This window comes from Aethina tumida, chromosome 6 (assembly GCF_024364675.1).
Source record: "Aethina tumida isolate Nest 87 chromosome 6, icAetTumi1.1, whole genome shotgun sequence".
Classification (NCBI taxonomy): domain Eukaryota; kingdom Metazoa; phylum Arthropoda; class Insecta; order Coleoptera; family Nitidulidae; genus Aethina; species Aethina tumida.
In genome coordinates this window covers 14,743,920-14,766,352 of record NC_065440.1, presented here as the reverse complement: position 1 = coordinate 14,766,352, position 22,433 = coordinate 14,743,920, and the positions used below count along the sequence as shown (strand labels likewise).

At 37.4% G+C, this 22,433-nt stretch overlaps 2 protein-coding genes and 1 long non-coding RNA gene across 10 annotated transcripts in view; 1 reads left to right on the top strand and 2 right to left on the bottom strand.

Moving 5' to 3' along the window:
- LOC109602640 (unconventional myosin-XVIIIa) overlaps positions 1-14,682 on the top strand; it is a 91,274-nt gene extending 76,592 nt beyond the window's left edge. For 4 of the 5 annotated variants that reach the window (XM_049969012.1, XM_049969013.1, XM_049969014.1 and 1 more), the window contains 8 exons: positions 11,492-11,642; positions 11,702-11,907; positions 11,972-12,250; positions 12,490-12,805; positions 12,857-13,689; positions 13,752-13,954; positions 14,021-14,122; positions 14,181-14,682. In XM_049969012.1, the coding sequence (XP_049824969.1) occupies positions 11,492-11,642; positions 11,702-11,907; positions 11,972-12,250; positions 12,490-12,805; positions 12,857-13,689; positions 13,752-13,954; positions 14,021-14,122; positions 14,181-14,244 (2,154 nt within the window). In that variant the 3' untranslated portion in view covers positions 14,245-14,682. Of the gene's footprint in view, positions 1-10,396; positions 11,244-11,491; positions 11,643-11,701; positions 11,908-11,971; positions 12,251-12,489; positions 12,806-12,856; positions 13,690-13,751; positions 13,955-14,020; positions 14,123-14,180 lie in introns of those variants that run through there. The other variant, XM_049969015.1, reaches the window with a different exon arrangement.
- Positions 5,708-6,734, bottom strand: LOC126265959 (uncharacterized). Its single transcript, XR_007548444.1, has 3 exons — positions 6,371-6,734; positions 5,897-5,946; positions 5,708-5,779 (listed from the first exon to the last, which is right to left on the bottom strand). It is a non-coding gene; the product is annotated as an uncharacterized LOC126265959 (long non-coding RNA).
- A 2,265-nt stretch (positions 14,683-16,947) lies between the features above and the next one.
- Positions 16,948-22,433, bottom strand: part of LOC109604153 (polycomb group protein Psc) — a 179,935-nt gene continuing 174,449 nt past the window's right edge. For all 4 annotated transcript variants that reach the window (XM_049969316.1, XM_049969315.1, XM_049969313.1 and 1 more), the window contains 3 exons: positions 19,865-20,036; positions 19,722-19,802; positions 16,948-19,643 (listed from right to left, as the gene is read on the bottom strand). In XM_049969316.1, coding sequence (XP_049825273.1) covers positions 17,259-19,643; positions 19,722-19,802; positions 19,865-20,036 — 2,638 coding nt within the window. In that variant the 3' untranslated portion in view covers positions 16,948-17,258. The remainder of the gene's footprint in view (positions 19,644-19,721; positions 19,803-19,864; positions 20,037-22,433) is intronic.

The window sequence follows — 22,433 nt, the reverse complement described above, 5'->3', positions numbered from 1 at the left end:
CTTTCATTTGCAAAATTGTCAATTCAACATTAAATCAGTCAATTTTAAGATTAAATTTGACAATTTTGGATCCAACGCTGATGATTCATTCTTGAAATTGTCGCTGCAATTTTTTAAATTGTCACATTTAACTTTAAAACTGTCATATTAGCTTTGAAATTGTCATTTTCATTATTAAAATATTTCTTTTCTTATTAAAATGGACGTTTTCATATTTAAAATTGTCATTTCAACGTTAAATCAGATTAAATTTAATAATTTTGGACTCAACGTTGGTGTTTCATTCTTAAAATTGTCGCTGCCATATTTTTAATTGTCATTTTCATTATTAAAATATTTATTTTCATATTAAAATAGACGCTTTCAAATTTAAAATTTTTGACTTAGCTTGAAAATTGTCGTTTTCATTGTCATTTCAACATTGAATCTGTGGATTTTAAGATTAAATCTGACGATAACTATCGACCCATTTATGAAATAAATCATTTCCAAATACTGAAGCCACAGTTAGTCAATTACTAAGAGACTGAGAGATAAAAAAATTAATCAAATGTACCGTTGGTCAGCGTCCCAAAACGTTGCGTAATTGAAAAGCAGGCGCCGAAAACGCACTCGATTGCCCCCAAACCATTTAACTCGGGACAGGAAGCGCAAATGGAACGCGTCATCCCTTAAATGGCATCTTGACCCCGACAAAAACGGCAACACCTCGTTTTTTTTTCGTTTCGTTTCATCATATTCTCGTTTACGTAAACGTTAGACGTGCATCCACGAATCGGCCGAACTGTTAATGGATTCCTGAACGGAAAAAAGTCGTATGAAAAATTTCAGTAAACGTTCGAACAAACTGTATCGTCAACTGTTCGACCGATGTTCACAGTTAAAAATTGCAAGTGTGCGATACGAATTCACCTTGGAAGGTTTAATAAAGACGCTAATATCTTAATTAATGCGGTTTTGCGCCAATCAAATGTGAAATAATTTCCTGTGTTAATCGAAGACGTGCACAAAAACGTTCCAGCGTAATCAACGTAATTATATTTAACGACAATTGCGGAAATTTAATTTTAAAATTGTCGTTTCTTTGATATTTTCATATTGAATTATTTCTGTGGACATTAAAATGTCATTTTTAGTATAAAAATTGTCTTATTATTATTGAAATTTTATAATTGTATAGTAAAATTATTGTTTTCAACATTAAATTTGTCGTTCTCCTTTTGAAAACGTCATTTCATTTAAAATTGTCGTCATATTTTTTTAGCAATAAAGTAGTTTTAGCAATAAATAGTCGATTTCAATTTTATAATTATTGATTTAACTTTGTCACGTAATTGTTGAAAACCGTCGATTTTGACTTAAAATTGTCATTTTCATTATTAATTATTCTTATTTTCATGTTTGAAATTGTCTATTCCTTATTATTTTCGTATGGAACTGTTTCTATAAAATGTAAAATGTCATTTTCAGTATAAAAATTGTCATGTTATTATTGAAATTTTAGTATTTTAAAGTAAAATTATTGTTTTTAACATTAAATTTGTCGTTCTCCTTTTTAAAACGTCATTTCATACTTAAAATTATCGTCATAATCTATTAAAGGGACAGTTTTAACAATAAATAGTCGTCTTCAGCTTTATAATTATTGATTTAATTTAAGATTGTCATTTTCATGTTGGAAACGGTCGATTTCTTCTTAAAATCGTCATTTTCTTTATTAAAATTGTCCTTTTTATGATTGAAATTGTTTATTCCTCATTATTTTCGTATCGAACTGTTTCTGTAGAATGTAAAATGTCATTTGCAGTATAAAAATTGTCATATTATTATTGAAATTTTAGTATTTTAAAGTAAAATTATTGTTTTTAACATTAAATTTGTCGTTCTCCTTTTTAAAACGTCATTTCATACTTAAAATTATCGTCATAATCTATTAAAGGGACAGTTTTAGCAATAAATAGTCGTCTTCAGCTTTATAATTATTGATTTAATTTAAGATTGTCATTTTCATGTTGGAAACGGTCGATTTTTTCTTAAAATCGTCATTTTCTTTATTAAAATTGTTCTTTTCATGTTTGAAATTATCTATTCTTCATTATTTTCGTATCGAACTGTTTCTATAGAATGTAAAATGCCATTTTCAGTATAAAAATTGTCATGTTATTATTGAAATTTTAGTCTTTATTAATTATTATTTTCAACATTAAATTTGTCGTTCTTCTTTTAAAAACGTCATTTCATACTTAATTTTATCGTCATAATCTATTAAAAAGACAGTTTTAGTCGTCTTCAGCTTTATAATTATTGATTTAATTTAAGATTGTCATTTTCATAATGCAAACGGTCGATTTCTTCTTAAAATCGTCATTTTCTTTATTAAAATTGTCCTTTTCATGTTTCAAATTGTCTATTCCTCATTATTTTCGTATCGAACTGTTTCTATACAATGTAAAATGTCATTTTCAGTATAAAAATTGTCATATTATTATTGAAATTTTAGTATTTTAAAGTAAAATTATTGTTTTTAACATCAAATTTGTCGTTCTCCTTTTTAAAACGTCATTTCATACTTAAAATTGTCGTCATAATCTATTAAAGGGACAGTTTTAGCAATAAATAGTCGTCTTCAGCTTTATAATTATTGATTTAATTTAAGATTGTCATTTTCATGTTGGAAACGGTCGATTTCTTCTTAAAATCGTCATTTTCTTTATTAAAATTGTCCTTTTTATGATTGAAATTGTTTATTCCTCATTATTTTCGTATCGAACTGTTTCTGTAGAATGTAAAATGTCATTTGCAGTATAAAAATTGTCATATTATTATTGAAATTTTAGTATTTTAAAGTAAAATTATTGTTTTTAACATTAAATTTGTCGTTCTCCTTTTTAAAACGTCATTTCATACTTAAAATTATCGTCATAATCTATTAAAGGGACAGTTTTAGCAATAAATAGTCGTCTTCAGCTTTATAATTATTGATTTAATTTAAGATTGTCATTTTCATGTTGGAAACGGTCGATTTCTTCTTAAAATCGTCATTTTCTTTATTAAAATTGTTCTTTTCATGTTTGAAATTGTCTATTCCTCATTATTTTCGTATCGAACTGTTTCTATAGAATGTAAAATGCCATTTTCAATATAAAAATTGTTATATTATTATTGAAATTTTAGAATTTTAAAGTAAAATTATTATTTTTAACATTAAATTTGTCGTTCTCCTTTTGAAAACATCATTTCATACTTAAAATTGTCGTCATAATCTATTAAAGGGACAGTTTTAGCAATGACTAGTCGCCTTCAGTTTTATAATTATTGATTTAATTTAAGATTGTCATTTTCATGATGGAAACGGTCGATTTCTTCTTAAAATCGTCATTTTCTTTATTAAAATTGTCCTTTTCATGTTTGAAAGTGTCTATTCCTCATTATTTTCGTATCGAACTGTTTCTATAGAATGTAAAATGCCATTTTCAATATAAAAATTGTTATATTATTATTGAAATTTTAGAATTTTAAAGTAAAATTATTATTTTTAACATTAAATTTGTCGTTCTCCTTTTGAAAACATCATTTCATACTTAAAATTGTCGTCATAATCTATTAAAGGGACAGTTTTAGCAATAAATAGTCGTCTTCAGTTTTATAATTATTGATTTAATTTAAGATTGTCATTTTCATGATGGAAACGGTCGATTTCTTCTTAAAATCGTCATTTTCTTTATTAAAATTGTCCTTTTCATGTTTGAAAGTGTCTATTCCTCATTATTTTCGTATCGAACTGTTTCTATAGAATGTAAAATGCCATTTTCAATATAAAAATTGTCATATTATTATTGAAATTTTAGAATTTTAAAGTAAAATTATTGTTTTTAACATTAAATTTGTCGTTCTCCTTTTGAAAACGTTATTTTATACTTAAAATTGTCGTCATAATCCATTAAAGGGACAGTTTTAGCAATAAATAGTCGTCTTCAGTTTTATAATTATTGATTTAATTTAAGATGGTCATTTTCATGACGGAAATGGTCGATTTCTTCTTAAAATCGTCATTTTCTTTATTAAAATTGTCCTTTTCATGTTTGAAATTGTCTATTCCTCATTATTTTCGTATCGAACTGTTTCTATAGAATGTTAAAATGCCATTTTCAGTATAAAAATTGTCATATTATTATTGAAATTTTAGTATTTTTTATGTAAAATTATGGTTTTCAACGTTACATTGTCATTTTCATTTTTAAAATTGACGTTTTTATTTTTTAATTTAATGAAAAAAAAATTATTGGAAACATATACAAAAAAAACAGCAATCTTGAAACAACTTTCCCAGTTCACAAAACTGCAAGTGAATAACATAAATTCCCTCGTGAAATAATAAAGACGCTAATGTCTTAATTAATTCCGATTTGCGCCAATCAATTAGTATAATTTAAATGAAATTTCCTGCCTTAATCGACGCGACGCTCGCACAAAAACGATCAGCAGTTAAGTCTGGTTGATTTATTGTTTTTTTCTTTTTCTTTTTTTTTATTTGATAAACGACAACGTTCCAACGTAATCGATCTAATTAAATTTAACGACGATAACGGATCGGCTGCGATTTGGCCGCGGGGCGAAATCAGAAACATGCAAATCCACTCTTCGCCGTTTTAAGTTCATGTGCCGATTATAAATTTTCATTCTGGCAGTGTCTTCGTTGTTGTTGTTGGTCGTGCGGAAATTTGGAAAATTTTGGATCCGTTCCAACTGTTTTGTCTCTAATTATGCATAAAGCCGATGTTCTTTTCGGTCGCGGCCTGGAGATTAAAATCTCGGCCAAATTTTTAACGAGTGTGACATATTCTCGGTGACATAGATAGTAGAATACGTAGAGAGTTGTCGGTGATTAAAAATTCAGGCAAGAGTGTTGAATATATTTTAAATATCTTTAACATCACTCCAATATTTGATGAAGAAAGAAGTTACATTGTGAGATAAGAGGAAGAACTAACCGGGGATAGTATGAATGAAGTCACAAAGATTGGATTCAGTGGTAAAGATCTCGTATAAAAAGAAGCCTTTCTTCTTCTGTAAACCATTGGTTGGTAATTTCACGATCGGACAGAAAGCGACCTTGTATGTAAAACCTTCAAATTTAGCTCCAACAACTCCAGATAGTGCTTCGACTCCGGTTCATCCGTTTGGGTACTTCTACAAAGGAAAGTCTTGTCTCTTTTAAGTCAATAATTTGTCCTCCATCAAACTGACTTAGATGTGTGTGGCACAAAAACTCTTCGACAGACAAAATTTAAACTCATCACTGAAGAAGACCACTTCCAATTTCACATCCCAAAAGCTGTGGTTCTTGCCATCACTGTAATTTTTAAAGAAGGTGTTACAGTGTGAGAGGAAATACAAACTGAGGATGGTAAGAAAAGGGTTTCAAAGACTGGATACCACGACAAACATCTGGCATAGTAAGAAGCCTTACTTCTTCTGTAGATGGCTGGTTGGCAATTTCACGAATAGCTACAAAGTGACCTTGTAGAACAAAAATTCTAAGGCCTAACCTTCTTCAGATCTAGCTCCAACAACTCCAGACAGTGCTTCGACTCCGGTTCATCCGTTTGGGAACTTCTACAAAGGAAAATCCTGTCTCTTTTAAGTCAATAATTTGTCCTCCATCAAACTGACTTAGATGTGTGTGGCACAAAAACTCTTCGACAGACAAAATTTAGACTCATCACTGAAGAAGACCACTTCCAATTCCACATCCCAAAAGCTGTGGATCTTGCCATCACTGCAATTTTTAAAGAAGGTGTTACAGTGTAAGAGGAAATACGAACTGAGGATGGTAAGAAAAGGGTTCCAAAGACTGGATACCACGACAAACATTTGGCATAGTAAGAAGCCTTACTTCTTCTGTAGATGGCTGGTTGGCAATTTCACGAATAGCTACAAAGTGACCTTGTAGAACCAAAATTCTAAGGCCTAACCTTCTTCAGATCTAGCTCCAACAACTCCAGACAGTGCTTCGACTCCGGTTCATCCGTTTGGGAACTTCTACAAAGGAAAATCCTGTCTCTTTTAAGTCAATAATTTGCCCTCCATCAAACTGACTTAGATGTGTGTGGCACAAAAACTCTCACAGACAAAATTTAGACTCATCACTGAAGAAGACCACTTCCAATTCCACATCCCAAAAGCTGTGGATCTTGCCATCACTGCAATTTTTAAAAAAGGTGTTACAGTGTGAGAGGAAATACAAACTGAGGATGGTAAGAAAAGGGTTCCAAAGACTGGATACCACGACAAACATTTGGCATAGTAAGAAGCCTTACTTCTTCTGTAGATGGCTGGTTGGCAATTTCATGAATAGCTACAAAGTGACCTTGTAGAACCAAAATTCTAAGGTCTAACCTTCTTCAGATCTAGCTCCAACAACTCCAAACTGTGCTTCGACTCCGGTTCATCCGATTGGGAACTTCTACAAAGGAAAATCCTGTCTCTTTTAAGTCAATAATTTGCCCTCCATCAAACTGATTTAGATGTGTGTGGCACAAAAACTCTTCGACAGACAAAATTTAGACTCATCACTGAAGAAGACCACTTCCAATTCCACATCCCAAAAGCTGTGGATCTTGCCATCACTGCAATTTTTAAAGAAGGTGTTACAGTGTGAGAGGAAATACAAACTGAGGATGGTAAGAAAAGGGTTCCAAAGACTGGATACCACGACAAACATTTGGCATAGTAAGAAGCCTTACTTCTTCTGTAGATGGCTGGTTGGCAATTTCACGAATAGCTACAAAGAGACCTTGTAGAACCAAAATTCTAAGGTCTAACCTTCTTCAGATCTAGCTCCAACAACTCCAGACAGTGCTTCGACTCCGGTTCATCCGTTTGGGAACTTCTACAAAGGAAAGTCCTGTCTCTTTTAAGCCAATAATTTGCCCTCCATCAAACTGATTTAGATGTGTGTGGCACAAAAACTCTTCGACAGACAAAGTTTAGACTCATCACTGAAGAAGACCACTTCCAATTCCACATCCCAAAAGCTGTGGATCTTGCCATCACTGCAATTTTTAAAGAAGGTGTTACAGTGTGAGAGGAAATACAAACTGAGGATGGTAAGAAAAGGGTTCCAAAGACTGGATACCACGACAAACATTTGGCATAGTAAGAAGCCTTACTTCTTCTGTAGATGGCTGGTTGGCAATTTCACGAATAGCTACAAAGTGACCTTGTAGAACCAAAATTCTAAGGCCTAACCTTCTTCAGATCTAGCTCCAACAACTCCAGACAGTGCTTCGACTCCGGTTCATCCGTTTGGGAACTTCTACAAAGGAAAGTCCTGTTTCTTTTAAGTCAATAATTTGCCCTCCATCAAACTGATTTAGATGTGTGTGGCACAAAAACTCTTCGACAGACAAAATTTAGACTCATCACTGAAGAAGACCACTTCCAATTCCACATCTCAAAAGCTGTGGTTCTTGCCATCACTGCAATTTTTAAAGAAGGTGTTACAGTGTAAGAGGAAATACGAACTGAGGATGGTAAAAAAAGGGTTCCAAATACTGGATACCACGACAAACATTTGGCATAGTAAGAAGCCTTACTTCTTCTGTAGATGGCTGATTGGCAATTTCACGAATAGCTACAAAGTGACCTTGTAGAACCAAAATTCTAAGGTCTAACCTTCTTCAGATCTAGCTCCAACAACTCCAGACAGTGCTTCGACTCCGGTTCATCCGTTTGGGAACTTCTACAAAGGAAAGTCCTGTTTCTTTTAAGTCAATAATTTGCCCTCCATCAAACTGATTTAGATGTGTGTGGCACAAAAACTCTTCGACAGACAAAATTTAGACTCATCACTGAAGAAGACCACTTCCAATTCCACATCTCAAAAGCTGTGGTTCTTGCCATCACTGCAATTTTTAAAGAAGGTGTTACAGTGTAAGAGGAAATACGAACTGAGGATGGTAAGAAAAGGGTTCCAAAGACTGGATACCACGACAAACATTTGGCATAGTAAGAAGCCTTACTTCTTCTGTAGATGGCTGGTTGGCAATTTCACGAATAGCTACAAAGTGACCTTGTAGAACCAAAATTCTAAGGTCTAACCTTCTTCAGATCTAGCTCCAACAACTCCAGACAGTGCTTCGACTCCGGTTCATCCGATTGGGAACTTCTACAAAGGAAAGTCCTGTCTCTTTTAAGCCAATAATTTGACCTCCATCAAACTGACTTAGATGTGTGTAGCACAAAAGCTCTTCGACAGACAACCTCCAAAGAGTGTACACTTAAAATTGTGTTAAAATTGGACCACAAGATCTATGTGTTTTATTTTCTATGCCACTGACTATATTCCATTGGATGCTTGTTGTGTAAACATCGCCTGGATGTCGCAGCTCATTTCTCATCACTTGTTCTCTCACTTCACACTTCAGTAGATTGTCTCATGAATGCACAGATAAACAGTATCGACTCCATTGTTCCCCCTTCGTTTATCGCCAATTACATTGTTGTGAATCATTGTTTTATTCTCGTTAATCTCTATTTTTTTAAAATTGGATCAGTTTCAAGAAACATTATTATCATATAGTATATTATTATTATTAATCCCGCCTTTGGCACGGAACATCTGCAACACTCTAAATATAAAACAAACCGAGATGCAAATTACGTCAGCATCGCATCCATCATTATGGACCGGAAACGAAACCGATAAATATACGAGTTTTATTTTGATTTCCTTTATCGCATCGGCGATCCGGTGCGAGAGTCGGTGGCCAATTCGTATCTGAAACAGACGCCGATGTTTTATAATTAGCACGCGTGAACGTTATTAACACTGCGAAGTTTTCTGTCTATTTCACCGTGTTCTAATTAGTTTAATTCCCATGAATTAATAAATTATTTGCTCAGGCTATTTGTTCATTTATTTCAACACCAAAAAATGTATTTTTTATCTTGTTTTACTCATTAAAATTGTCTTTTTACTCTCAAAAATTCTTGTTTTACTCGTTAAAATTGTCTTTTTCAACATAAAAATTGTCTCTGTCTTTGAAATAGTCAAATTTATCATTTAAATTGTTATTTTCAAGATTGAAATTATTATTATTATTAATGTTTTAATTTTTATAATTTTAGTTATCATCATTTTAATCATTAAAATTTTGCTTTTCAACATTATAATTTATGTTTTTAACTTTAAAATGTAGTTTTGAACATTTAAATTATTATTTCCAATATTAAATTTGTTGTTTGTGCCTTTAAAAGTATAATTTTCAAATTTAAAATGTTCGTTTTTCCTTTAAAATTGGCATTTTACTCTTAAAAATTCTTGTTTTACTCGTTAAAATTGTCTTTTTCAACATAAAAATTGTCTCTATCTTTGAAATAGTCAAATTTATCGTTAAAATTGTCATTTTCAAGGTAAAAATTATTGTTACTAATGTTTTAATTTTTATAATTTTGGTTATCATCCTTAGAATTGTCTCTTTCACCTTAAAAGTTGTCATTTTAATCATTAAAATTTTGTTTTTCTACACTATAATTTACGTTTGTAACTTAAAAATGTAGTTTTGAACATTTAAATTATTATTTCCAATATTAAATTTGTTTTTTGTGCCTTTAAAAGTATAATTTTCAAACTTAAAATGTTCGTTTTTCCTTTAAAATTGGCATTTTACTCTTAAAAATTCTTGTTTTACTTTTTAAAATTGCCTTTTTCAATATAAAAATTGACTCTATCTTTGGAATAGTCAAATTTATCATTTAAATTTTCATTTTCAAGGTTAAAATTATTGTTACTAATGTTTTAAATTTTATAATTTTAGTTATCATCCTTAGAATTGTCACTTTCATCTTAAAAGTTGTCATTTTAATCATTAAAATTTTGTTTTTCAACATTATAGTTTACGTTTTTAACTTCCTTTAAAATTGTCATTTTACACTTCTTGATTTACTCGTTAAAATTGTCTTTTTCAACATAAAAATTGTCTTTTGTTTATTTTCCAATATTATAATTTACGTTTTTATCTTTAAAATTATTATTCCATCTTAAATTAATTGTTAGTACCTTTAAAATATGGTTGTCATTTTAAAATATTCGTTTTTTCTTTAAAAATGCCAATTTATTCTTAAAATTTATTGATTTACTCATTTAAATTGTCTTTTTTGAACATAAAAATGGTCATATTTATTAATTAAAGTGTCGTTTACAACATTAAACTTGTTACTTTTAACCTTGAACCTGTTTAATGTTTTAAAACTAATATTAACATAGAAGTCGCAGTTTCAATTAAAACTTATGTTAAACAAGTGTCAAAACATCTCGAACGCAATACCTTTTTTTATATAAATAAACAGAGATTAAATTCGTACAGTGACCCATAGGTGGAAGGTGGCGTCGCGACGCCTTGCGCGTAGCGCAACCGGCGCACCCGAAATACATATAAATCTCAGTCGCCTCTCAATTTTTCCGGCGTCCGTCACGATGCACCTCGACCGCTAGCAAAATGCCGATATTCTATTCGGGCGCCGCGTCGCGGTACTCCCCGTACCTGGAACGCTATCCGTACGACCGCGACCGTCCCCTGTCCGCGTTGCCGCCGCCGGCGCCGTCGCGCCGCCTCACCAACGTGAAGCGCTCGTCGACCATGGCCGGCCTGGACGTGACCTGCGACAAAAAGCCCACCGTCTTCCAAGCCCGACCGTTGAAGAGTCTAACGGTGCTGAACGGCAGCAGGGAGGACCTGAGGCGCTCGCCCAGTGTGTGCAGCGACTATGGGTATGGGATTAGGAGCAGGAGTGTGTCCTCGGTGCCCATGCGGAGGATTTACCCCCAAACTTCTGCGTATTCGGACGTGGATGATTTGGAGGACAAGGAGGACTCGTCGGTGGTGTTCGACGCCAACTTGACCTTCGTTTTGGGCACCAAGTCGCAGATGAGGCAGAACCTGAACGTGGTGCCTGCACACCTGGACAAGGAGACGGCCAGTAACGCCCTGTCGCATAAAATATCCGCCTTCTTGAACAGGACGGATCATGTGATGGACGAGTGGAAGGCCATGGGGAGGAAAGATGACGACAGCCTCAGCCTCAGGTCGCAGAGGTACTTGGGCAGGTCGAGGAGCGCCACCAACATAATGATCAAGGGCTTTCAGTACTTCAGCAGGGCCAACTCCACAAGCAGGTCTTCAATGGCCAGGGAGTCTTTGTCGAGAGACTTCAACGACGACGCCACCGACTGCGACGAGGTACTCACCCAACAAGGCGTTGTTTATGTAATTGTTGACCTTGCGCAACTAACTGGGTTGGAAACAATTCGGCGTATTTATAGAGCGACAATTATTTCTGAACGTTCTTTCAATACTGCACCGTTTCGTCACAAAAAATAGGTTGAATGCAAAGTTATTTTGGACCGGCGGTATTTTTACTCCCGCACACGATGTGGCTGCGTTAATTTGTGTTGTTGACACTCAAAAACAATCGCTTTCGTTTACAGCTATCGGAAATGACGGCCGATTTGGCGGAGGAACACTCGACGGCCACGCTGGCGGCTGAAAGGCTGGATGCTGAGCAGTCGGAACGCATCAAACTGGAGAAGGAACTGTCGGAAGTCCAGCACAAAAACAAAGAGCTTCAACAGTCATCAGGTAATAATCGAGATTAATGTCATCAATTAGATCAATCAATCAAATTGAAATGTCTTCAGAACGTCTGGAGATGGAACTGCTGTACGCCAGGTCGGACCTGAACGGCATCGTCGAAGAGGAGGAGGAAGGCGAGGGCGAGGAAGTCTACAAGCAACGTTACGAACGGGCCCTAAGAGAACTGGAATTCACCAAGAGGCGTCTCCAGCAGCAGCACGAAGACGACCTGGAACAACTGGTCGGGTTGAAGAAACAACTCGAGAAGAAGGTGACTTGAAAAACCTGTTTAATTAAAAAACTGTGCATTGTTCTCACGGCTGTTATTTTTTTAGTTGGCCGACGCGTATGAGGAAGTCGAGGAACAGCGACAGGTGGTCGGTCAGTGGAAGAGGAAGGTCCAAAAATTGAACGGCGAAATGAATGATCTAAGGTTGTTGCTGGAGGAGCAGAGTGGCAGGAACAATTTGTTGGAGAAAAAACAAAGGAAGTTCGATTCAGAGACTCAGTTACTGCAGGATGAGTTGAAGAAGGAGAGGCAGAGCAAGGACCGACTAGCCAGGGAGAAGGAGGTGCTGATCGCTGAGAAGTACACGTTGGAGAGCAATTTGGCGGTACGTATCAGATAACACAATCTTATCTAACCATTACACAAATACAACATCAGAACAATTTATTGTGTCAACCACCTTAATCTAAAGTACACATTATAAAACACTAAAACTCATTAAAATTAGGTAAGAATATTCATTACCAGTCCATAATTTAAACAGCACGCATAAAATGTCATCTTTAACAACCTCACTAGTAAGTTTACTTAAATTATATAACAACCACTCCATTTGTTACTTAGGACACACGTCTGGAGCTGGAGCTGAACAATGAGAAGCTAGAGGCCCTCCAGCGGGAGTTCGACGAAGTAACCGGAGGCGGCAAAACTGAGGAAGAAGTGACGGTGCTGCGCAAACAGAAAATCGACTGCGAACGCCGCCTCCAAGACCAAGAGGAGGAGCTGGACGAGTTAGCCGGTCAGGTGCAACTTCTGGAAGCCGCCAAACTGAGGCTCGAAATGAACTTGGAGAGCATGCGTAAGGAGGCCAAAAAGGAGGCCCAGCAACGCGACGAGGAGTTGGAGGACATCAGATGCAACAACCAGAAGAAGCTCAAAGGTAACAACCACAACCACCATGTTGATTAAGTACTAATTTTGTTGTTTGTAGCATTGGAGATGCAACTAGAAAATGAACACGAAGAGAGGACGTTCCTGCTAAGGGAGAAGCACGAGCTGGAGCGTCGTCTGGCCTCAGCTTTGGAGAACGAAAGGTCCGACCGACAGGGTGAGGAACAGTTGGTGCAAAAGCTGAAGCGAGACCTGAAGCGCACCAAGGTGCTGCTGAAGGACACCCAGGCTCAACTGGAGCGTCAGAAGGCGGAAACGCCAGGCAAGAACATGATCAGACAGTTAAGAAACCAGGTGGAAGACTTGGAATATTCGAAAACGATAGCGGTGAAAGCCAAACAAAGTTTGGAGGCCGAGCTGCTGGAGACCCAGGGACAGTTGGAGGAGGCCCACAGATTGAAAAACGAGGCCGAAGACCGGGCCAACGGTTTGCTTAGAGAAAAGAGCGACCTGCAGACTCAGGTGGAGGAGAACGAGGAAGAGCTGGCTGAGGTTTTGAAGAAGTACAAGAGTACCGTGCAACAGATGTCGTTGGATCAAATGGCGCTTCAGGAGCAGGTTTCTTTGGTGTCTGAGCTGGAGGTGGAGAGGAACCAGCTTAAGGAACAACTTGCGGAGCTGACTACTAGGTTGGAGTCGGTGGAGAGTATGGGAGACGCGTCCAGTAATCTGCTGTTGAGGAGGGCTGAAATGAAGGTGAAGGAGCTGGAGTCGAAACTCGAGTTGGAGCAGACGACGAGGTCGAGGCTGGAAGTGCAGATTGCGAGGTTGAAGGAGGCGGTGGAGAAGTTGCAAGGGGAGGTCGCCACTTGCAGAGGAAAGGAGCAGCAGTCTCAGGATCAAGTGAGGAAGATGCAACGCACCGTCAGAGAAGTACGTACCTTGTCTTGGTTTGTGTTGTTTGAAGCTTATTTATGTTATTTACTTTTGTTTAGATTAAGGAGGAGTTGAATAAGAGTTTAGTGAAGGAATCAGAGGCTGTTCACAAGAAGAAGGAGTTGGAGAAGAGGTTGGAGGTGGCAGAAAGCGAATGCCAGACGTCGAGGACGGACTTGAAGCTGGCTTTGAAACGAATTGAGGACCTGCAGAATGCGATACAAGGCGAGATGGACGACAGTATTAGCGATAATTCCGACAGGTACTTCATTAACTTTTTACCACTCAATTGCAATCTTAATTAATGTTTTGTTGTCATTCCTTACAGCGAGCAAGACACTTACAGCTCAGATGAGTCTGTGAACACCTTCCTGGCGAACCACAAATCAGGCATCACCAAATCAGAAAAGTCTTCCAACGATCTTAGAAGGTAACTTATGAGTTAAAACACATTTCTTTTGTGTGTACATGTATGTTTTTTTTTACAGATTGTCAAACGCAAGTAGATCGAGTACTTCAAGCGCTTTAGGGAAGGACAACTCGTATACATGAGTGGCGGTGAACATCTGCAGGTCGTTGTCGTTGACGTTCTGCAGATCGCCGCCTTCAGATGAGGGCAATCCCGTTTGAACAGACCGAAAGACTGAGGACACGGAATCAAAACTGATCGAGAATAGTACTTATGATCAAACACGATGCGGACTATACTTTCTTGTTGGTGTTTTTGTTTACTGTTAGGTTTATTATTATTATTATTATTATTATTAAAATTATTGTTTAAATGAATTGATGCGTCCAGTGGGACGGACGACTGTAAATAAAATGATGAATTTGATTGTAATATATAGACGCTGTACGGTTTTTCTAGTAAGTTAATTTTTATAATGTATGCAAATAAACGAAGTCATATGTACCTTATTGTAGAAATTATTATGCTGACCTGTATGTAATATATATGTTGTGGTAATTAATATATTGTTTATTTAATAATTATTGCGTTTTATTTAAAACATCTTAAAAAACTTCTCAAAATTCATTCAAGAATTTAAATTGAAAATAAATAATAAAAATTTGAAACAAAATTTCTTTAAAATGTATCAGGATCACAGAAACAAGAGAAGGTGTTTTCCCGCCAAAATGTATCAGGCGCTACACACCTCCTCGCATTTCTGCTATCCCGATCCAAATTTTAAAATCTCTCAAAGTTCAATCAGAAACTTAAGTTGAAACAAAAATTTTATTAAAATGTATCAGGATCACAGAAACGAGAGGAGGTGTTTTCCCGCCAAAATGTATTAGGAGCAAGAGAAACATCCATAATGCTGTTACTAGCGACATCTATGTGCCAACTATAGCAACTAAGCAAAATACGTTACAGTGATTTGTGTTCGCCTCACGTTAACTCGACCTCCAGCCAACAGATGTCACTAGTATCATTGATTAAAGAAATTTTACGGATATTTTAGCTGTTTTACTAACTAATCCTCAGATGTCGCACGACAAAAATACGATGAATTTAATGTGGCTTTCACGACATAAATTCACGCGTTGCTACGACGAAAGAATGCAGACAATGCAAATGTAAATGAATAACGTTAGAGGTCGAAACTGTAATTAGACGATTTCTATTATTTACTGACACGTCACATTCTTAATTAACTTCAGTCTTGTTTTTACTTTTATATCTCATATGCGTCTTTATTTAATGATATCAATTTGTTTATTTATTTTAGGATATAGTAAATAAATAAAACAATAGAATGATTTATTAATATTTATTATTACAATTATATATAAAATATTGTTGTGTGGCCTAATTAATTAACTAATTAATTAATTAAAAAGCATTACAAGTCGACAATTAACCCAGTAAACCAGCAACAATGCAAACGTTCTCGGAAAACCGACAATTAACGCCACCGTTCCCACACTTGTGCCCGCATTTCTCGGAACCCGACCATCACGGCCTTTGGGACCCATTAATACCATAAAATACCATCTGTCCGTTCTACCTGACCCTCTGTGGCAGTCGCGCGATCATATTGGCTGGACGGTCGGAGCAATCGCAACAATCTCCGCCTAGTAGCTCCGCCCACGATGTTCCGCATTGGTCTACGTTTTGAGGATTCCTTGCGAGGGGGCGTATGTAAATTTTGGGGTAACTGGGGGTGATGGGGTAAATTTGTTTATTGCTAATGGAAGACTATAGAAAGGACGTTGTTGTTGCCGAGTTTGGTTGATGTAGGTTGAATAGTTTGGGAATTGGGGACGATACAATGAGGGTTCTTTGTTCTCGATTTTAGTGCCTACAAAATTTACACTTTTGTGGCTTTCGTAGCTTTAAAGGATATTAATAACTTCCACATAGTGATGAAACATAAATAATATATTAGATAGAAACAAAGTACAATAAACTAATTATAATTTAATAAATTAACAATCAGGATTTAAAATTAAAAGCTTCAATAATTAAATATTAAATTTTCCTTTCAAAACACGTACGGACAATCCACACACAAATTAAGATAACAAAACGCTTAGTTAGTATCGCGGTTAGTTTCTAGAATAACATTTAAAGAGCCTCTCACAAAGTATATAATTGATTGTCCGTCCTTTTCCGACATGCGTCGTGCCTAATCGTTTTTTCTCTGTCGTTTTGTCGTTGTTATCGTATCGTCTGTGCGTCTTTTATTGTATTTGGCCAGATGGTCGAACGGATGTGGAGGCAAAAGTGTCGGTCGGCTTTCATGCATTCAGTAATTGGTATGTTACGAATTACAAATACAGATACTGATCTAGTTTTTTTATTATCCTCTTCGTTTGGGCGTTGATTAATGTAATTATGTGTTTTGTTGAGAGTAATTAAGTTAACAAGGTAATAATTAGTAGGCAAAGTTAAATTGTTAATATTTTTGTATTCAATTTATGAAGTTTAATTGTTTTATTTATCTTTTCTGTTGTCTTCAAACAAAAATAAAACTACAACATTTATTTAAATTTATTATTTTATTAATAGATTAAGAAAATTTCTAGTTATATTATTAATATTTTTGAACAGAAAATGTTCTGAATTATTTTATAAATTAGAATTGATGAAATTGAAGTTCTTCATTTAAACAGAAAGTAAAAACTAAAGATTTATTTAATTAAAATATATATTTCTAACATATTATAACAAATACTGTACTTACCTCTTACCTCTTGTTTTCTTTGCCTTTATTTAAATAATATAAATATAGAAATAAAACACAAAACTGATTTCAAATTTTTTAATCAAAATTTTGAAAATAATATTTTACAATCCTTACAATTTTAACTAGTTACATTTGCGTATATTACATTGTCGAATTGTTCACTATAACAATCAAATATTCAATATATCAACATCAACAAAATAAAAACAGGACTTCTGAACGCGCCAAGCAACAGTTCAAATTAATAAAGATTAATAATAATAATAATAATAAATTAAATTGAACAAACACAATATGCATATGTACAAAAAAAAATTCTTTGAAGAAAAAAACCTATGCGACACCCTGTTTACGCCTCAATCTCGCGTCCACTCAATTCTCCTTAATGTTCCCCAACAACTGGTTGTTGGGTTTGGGACTCAAGCTTTGCAAGTACGTCTCGTACTGGCTCCTGGTCAGCCAGTTTTGCTGCTGCTGCTGTTGCTTGTGCAGCTCGAAGTTGTTCAAGATGATGGCCTGCTGAATGGCCGCCATCTGAGTGGAGGGCGGCAAGCTGTAGCCGTTCTTCGACATGTTGGCCGACAGCTGCGCCAGGTTCTGAATGTGGTACTTTTCCAAAATTTGATTGGAAGTCAGCGACGTGCCGGGCGACGAGCCGGGGCTCTTGGTGGGCTTGGGCGAGGGGGTTTTGGTATTGCTCGGTGACGGCACGCGGAAGCGGTCCAGCGTGCCGGGTATGGGGGCGTACATGTGCTTTATCACGGGCGAGGATTTGGGGGAGTGATGGCGCGGCGAGTTGCGGGGGCTGCCCATGAAAATGGGCGACAAATTCTTGGGTATGGCCGAGGGCTTTGGCACGTCCGCGTTCTCCGACAGCTTGGGCGTCGCCCCGATCTCCTTTCTTTCGTTCTCCACCTTCACGGGCTTGGCTTCTTCCTCGTTCTCGGGCGGCAGCACTATGGATAGCTCGCCGGGGCTCTTCACGGGTGAGGTACCGTACCCGTTGAACTTGCCGGGGGACTTGGGCGAAGCCGCTGATACGTTGGGTTGCTCCACTTTGTGCGGGGGTGTAACTAGCCCCGACTGTGCCAACTTGGGCCTTTTATTGGCCTGCTCCACCGACACCGAGTAGGAAAATCCCAAGGCGGTTGAGTGCAGATTCTCAATCTGCTTGGGTACCACCGGGCTCTTTTCCTTAAGAGGCCTCGCAGGCTTTTGCTTCCTGTTAGTGGGAAGTCTGGGAATCGCCACCTTGGGGACGACTTCCTTCTTGACCTCCTTCGCCGCATCCTTCAGTTCGACCTCCATTTGGTTCCTCTTGCACAACTGGGACACTATTTCGGAGATGTTGCGCTTCTGCGTCGGCCCCGACAACAGTTCGTTGCCGCTGGTGTCCAGACCTTCACCCTTGCCGAACGACTTCTTCTTCAGGCTCTCCTCGAAAATTTTCTGGAAGCTCTGAGGTGACCTGGGGGTTATTTTAACGGTCTCCGTCTTGGAGGACCCCGTCAAGGCTTTGCTGATCTCGGGGATCGGAGCGGGTTGCGTCGGGTACTTGGGAACAGCCTTCACGGGGATCAAGAAGTTGTTCTTGGGGCCGGTGGTCTGCGACACGGTGGTTGAAGTGGGCAGCGTGCGCAGATTCTCCGTCAGACTCTTAGCGATGTTGGATAGATCCTCGTCGATTTTCTGGTCCGAATCTTCGTCGGCTTTCGGCTTATCCTCGTCGGTTTTAGTCTTCTCGTCAGGTATCTTGAGTATTTCGATGAAGTTCTTGACGGGGGGCGCCGGCACGGAGTTGCCCTCGTCCGAGTCCTTCAAGGTGATGGACAGGGAGCTGGGAATGGTGATTTTGCAGTTGCCGAAGAAATTTTGTAAGCTAGGCTTGGATAGCTTCGCCTTCTTGGCCTTGTCGTTTTTCACGGGACTAGAATTTTTGCGTTTGTTGGGCTGTTGGGGCTTCGAGGGTTTTTTGGCCGGCGTCGGCTTGCTAACCTCCTGGGGGATCTTGGGGATTAGGGACAGGTACTTCAAGTACTTTTGCTTCTCTTCGTCCACAGTCTTGGGGTCACCCATTTTTGACATGTAAGTTGTCAGTGATTCCACTGAAGGGATCGTTATTTGTTTGACATTGGTGGGCATTGTTTTGACGGTTTGTTTGATGAACTTGGTGGGTTCACCTTCTTTAGTCACCTTCTGGATCTTAGTGATGACTTCCTTGTTGTTGGTCCTGTTTAATGTGATGTTGGTCACAACACTCGTATTGCTGCGGACCTCAGCTGGTTTATTATCAGTCTTTTTCGTCTCAGTCTCACTATGGTTATTCAAACACACATCGTCTTGAGTAACGTTACACTTAACTTTGTCTTCTGAGACTTCATCTTTAACTTGGTCTTTGGTGTCTTTGGACACATTAACACTATCATCAGGAACTTTGACTTTTTCCACGAGCTTCACATCACAACCTTTAGACCCCTCCTTTACTTCCACCTCTTCAATTCGTTCCTTATTATCACTAACACTATCACATTTTTTCGCGTCTTGACTAGTTGGCACGCTCTCGGTCTTTGTGGCTTCTTCGTTATTATTGTTGATGATCGAGGCACGTTTCCTGGCCCTGTCCGAGTTGCTGCGTGACCTCACTGGAGTCTTAACAATCAGCAACGGCTCAGGTTGTTTGGTGGCATCGAAGTAGTCGAAACGTTCGGTCACCTTGTTGATGTCGGTGATGCGGAAGTAGAACGTCATCGGCTCGTTCTGCAATTCAATAAGGAATTTTAATAAAACAACCCTTCGATGCGATAGCAAATACATGCACCCCAACCAATAACTTACCCTTTTCCATGAATAAATATAGGCGATATCTATGAGGGTGTAATGGTCCGGTAGAGGCACTCGTTTGTACAATATATCAATCTGTAACCAAACAATCAGTTGTAGCTCAATGTTGGAGGTTATGGGGGGGGGGGGGGGCTTACATAAAACTTTGAGGTATCGACGCTGTACTTGTTCCTGACGAACTTCTTGAGCACTTCAATCCTGCACATGCCGGAGCACTGGAGGTACCGCTTCATCTGCGACTCCTCCACGTCCTGTTTGCTCTTCTCCGTCGCAACGGGAAGGCGTATGGCCCCGGGCGTCGAGTCATCTCTGCAACAAACCAAAATAATAACACCAACTGTGCAACGTGCGAGGGACAGAGAGCGCAACGAACAGAGACGGGTCGGGAAAGTCGGTTTAGCGGCGAGATCGAAAGGTCGGTCGTTGAGCGCACCGCGCGAGAGAGAGGCACGGGGGACGGCCACGACGACGGGCTCCCGTATTACGGACTACTTGTTCTTGTCGGCGTTACAACAAAAGCGGCACGGCACCGCGTGCGCTAATACCAGTTTTCTCGCGCAAAAATCATTGCGCGACAAAAGGGCCAAAGTGCACGCACAAAAGGGGGCCTAATACAATAAACGGCGCACATGTCGGGGGCACACGCCCCCCGCTTCCGGGACACCGAAGGCCCCTTCGTGGAACAAGACGCGGGTTTGTTCTCTGAAGAAAACCACACGAACAAACAGTCTTCCTTCCACTTAAAGGGTGAGGATTGACCCGTTGGACTTCAATATATTGATTTATTTTAGACTCTTTTGTTTCAATCATTTTTCCAGCTCATTGTTCTGGCTTTTTTGCCACACACATCGATTGATATCGTTTTGTTCCGTTATTACTCCTTTCTAATCCTTTTGTAGTCCGGCGTTTCCAATCCTCATTGTTCGTACCCGACATTTTATTGCTTTTTCATTCATTCACTCTTAATCTCTACCTAGCATAATTGTGGGAATACAATATGCACCTATTTATGGGTAGTCTGCCACAGAACGTCTCAGGCAACATCACTCCCAAATTGGAGTAAAAATCAGAGATCGCCCCCTCGAAAAATATTACGAACAAAAACGCACGCACGAAACCCATCGATCGACAATGACGACGGCGGCTGGTGACGTAGGGCGTCGCGTGGGAGAGCAGCGCCGCGACGCCAGGTGGTGTGACGTAGCCGCCGTTCGAGCGGGGGTTGCGAGGGGATTATATTACGCTCCCCCTACGCTGGCACAACAGGTTGCCGGCGGTCGAGTGATGCGACACGGTTGTCGTGTCGGCCGTTTTTCGGGGGGAAATCGCGTCTCGGGGGTTCGTTCAATTAAGATTGTTGTGTAATATGTTTCGAAAGTACTTGTACAAAGTACTAGAATATATAAAATACAATAGAGAATAATAAAGTCATATTAGTCAAAATGAAGTACCTCGGAGTGATCAAATTAAGATTGAAATCATTTTGAACAGTCAGTACTTGTACAAAAGTACTAGATTAAACAATCTGAATTGATACGATTTTAAAACAATAGATGATATTATTAGTTTTAAATGACAATTTGAAGTAATAATTTCCCTCGATGATTTTTATATTAATACAATAATTTTGGTCAATCAGAACTTGCTCAATGTACTAGAATAAAACAATCGTCATCGATTCAATTTAACGTGACATCTGTTCATAGGGGCAGTTAGTTAAATTAAGAATACAATAATTTTGATATGACAGTACGTGTTCAAAGTACTATAATCGAACAATCAATATTGATACAATTTAAAACAATAAGTGATATTAATTTTAGATGGCAATTTAAAATAATAACTTTTTTCGTCATTTTGGTGAGCCAGTACTTGCTCAAACTACTAGAATGAAACAATTGGCATTTATACAATTTAGTACAATATGTCACATCAATTTTGAGTAACAATTTAACGTAACATATGTTCACAATGAAGTTAAATTAGGGATATAATAAATTTGAAATGCTAGTACTTGTTCAAAGTACTAGAATAAAATACACAACATTGATACAATTTACAATGAAAAGTAATATTAGCTTTAAATAGTAATTTAAAGTAATTACTTTCTTCAGAAGTGTTTAAATTAAGAATATAATTATTTTGATCAGCCAGTACCCGCTCGTAGTACTAGAATGAAACAATCGGCATTGATACAATTCAGTACAATAAGTCAATCTAGTTTTAAGTGACAATTTAACGTAACATTTGTCCACAGAGGTAGTTAAATTAAGAATACCATTATTTTGGATAGACAGTACCCGTTTTAAGTACTAGAATAAAACAATCATCATTGATACAATTTAGAAAAATAAGTGATATTAGTTTTAAATGGCAATTTAAAGGAATAACATTTTTCGGGGGTGTTTAAATTAAAAATATAATTATTTTGGTAAGCCAGTACTTGTTCAAAGTACTAGAATGAAACAATCGGCATTTATACAATTTAATACAATATGTTACATCAATTTTGAGTAACAATTTAACGTAACATCTGTTCACAATGAAGTTAAGTTAGGGATATAATAAATTTGGAATGCTAGTACTTGTTCAAAGTACTAGAATAAAATACACAACATTGATACAGTTTAGAATAAAAAGTAATATTAGCTTTAAATAGTAATTTAAAGTAATTACTTTCTTCAGAAGTGTTTGAATTAAGAATAT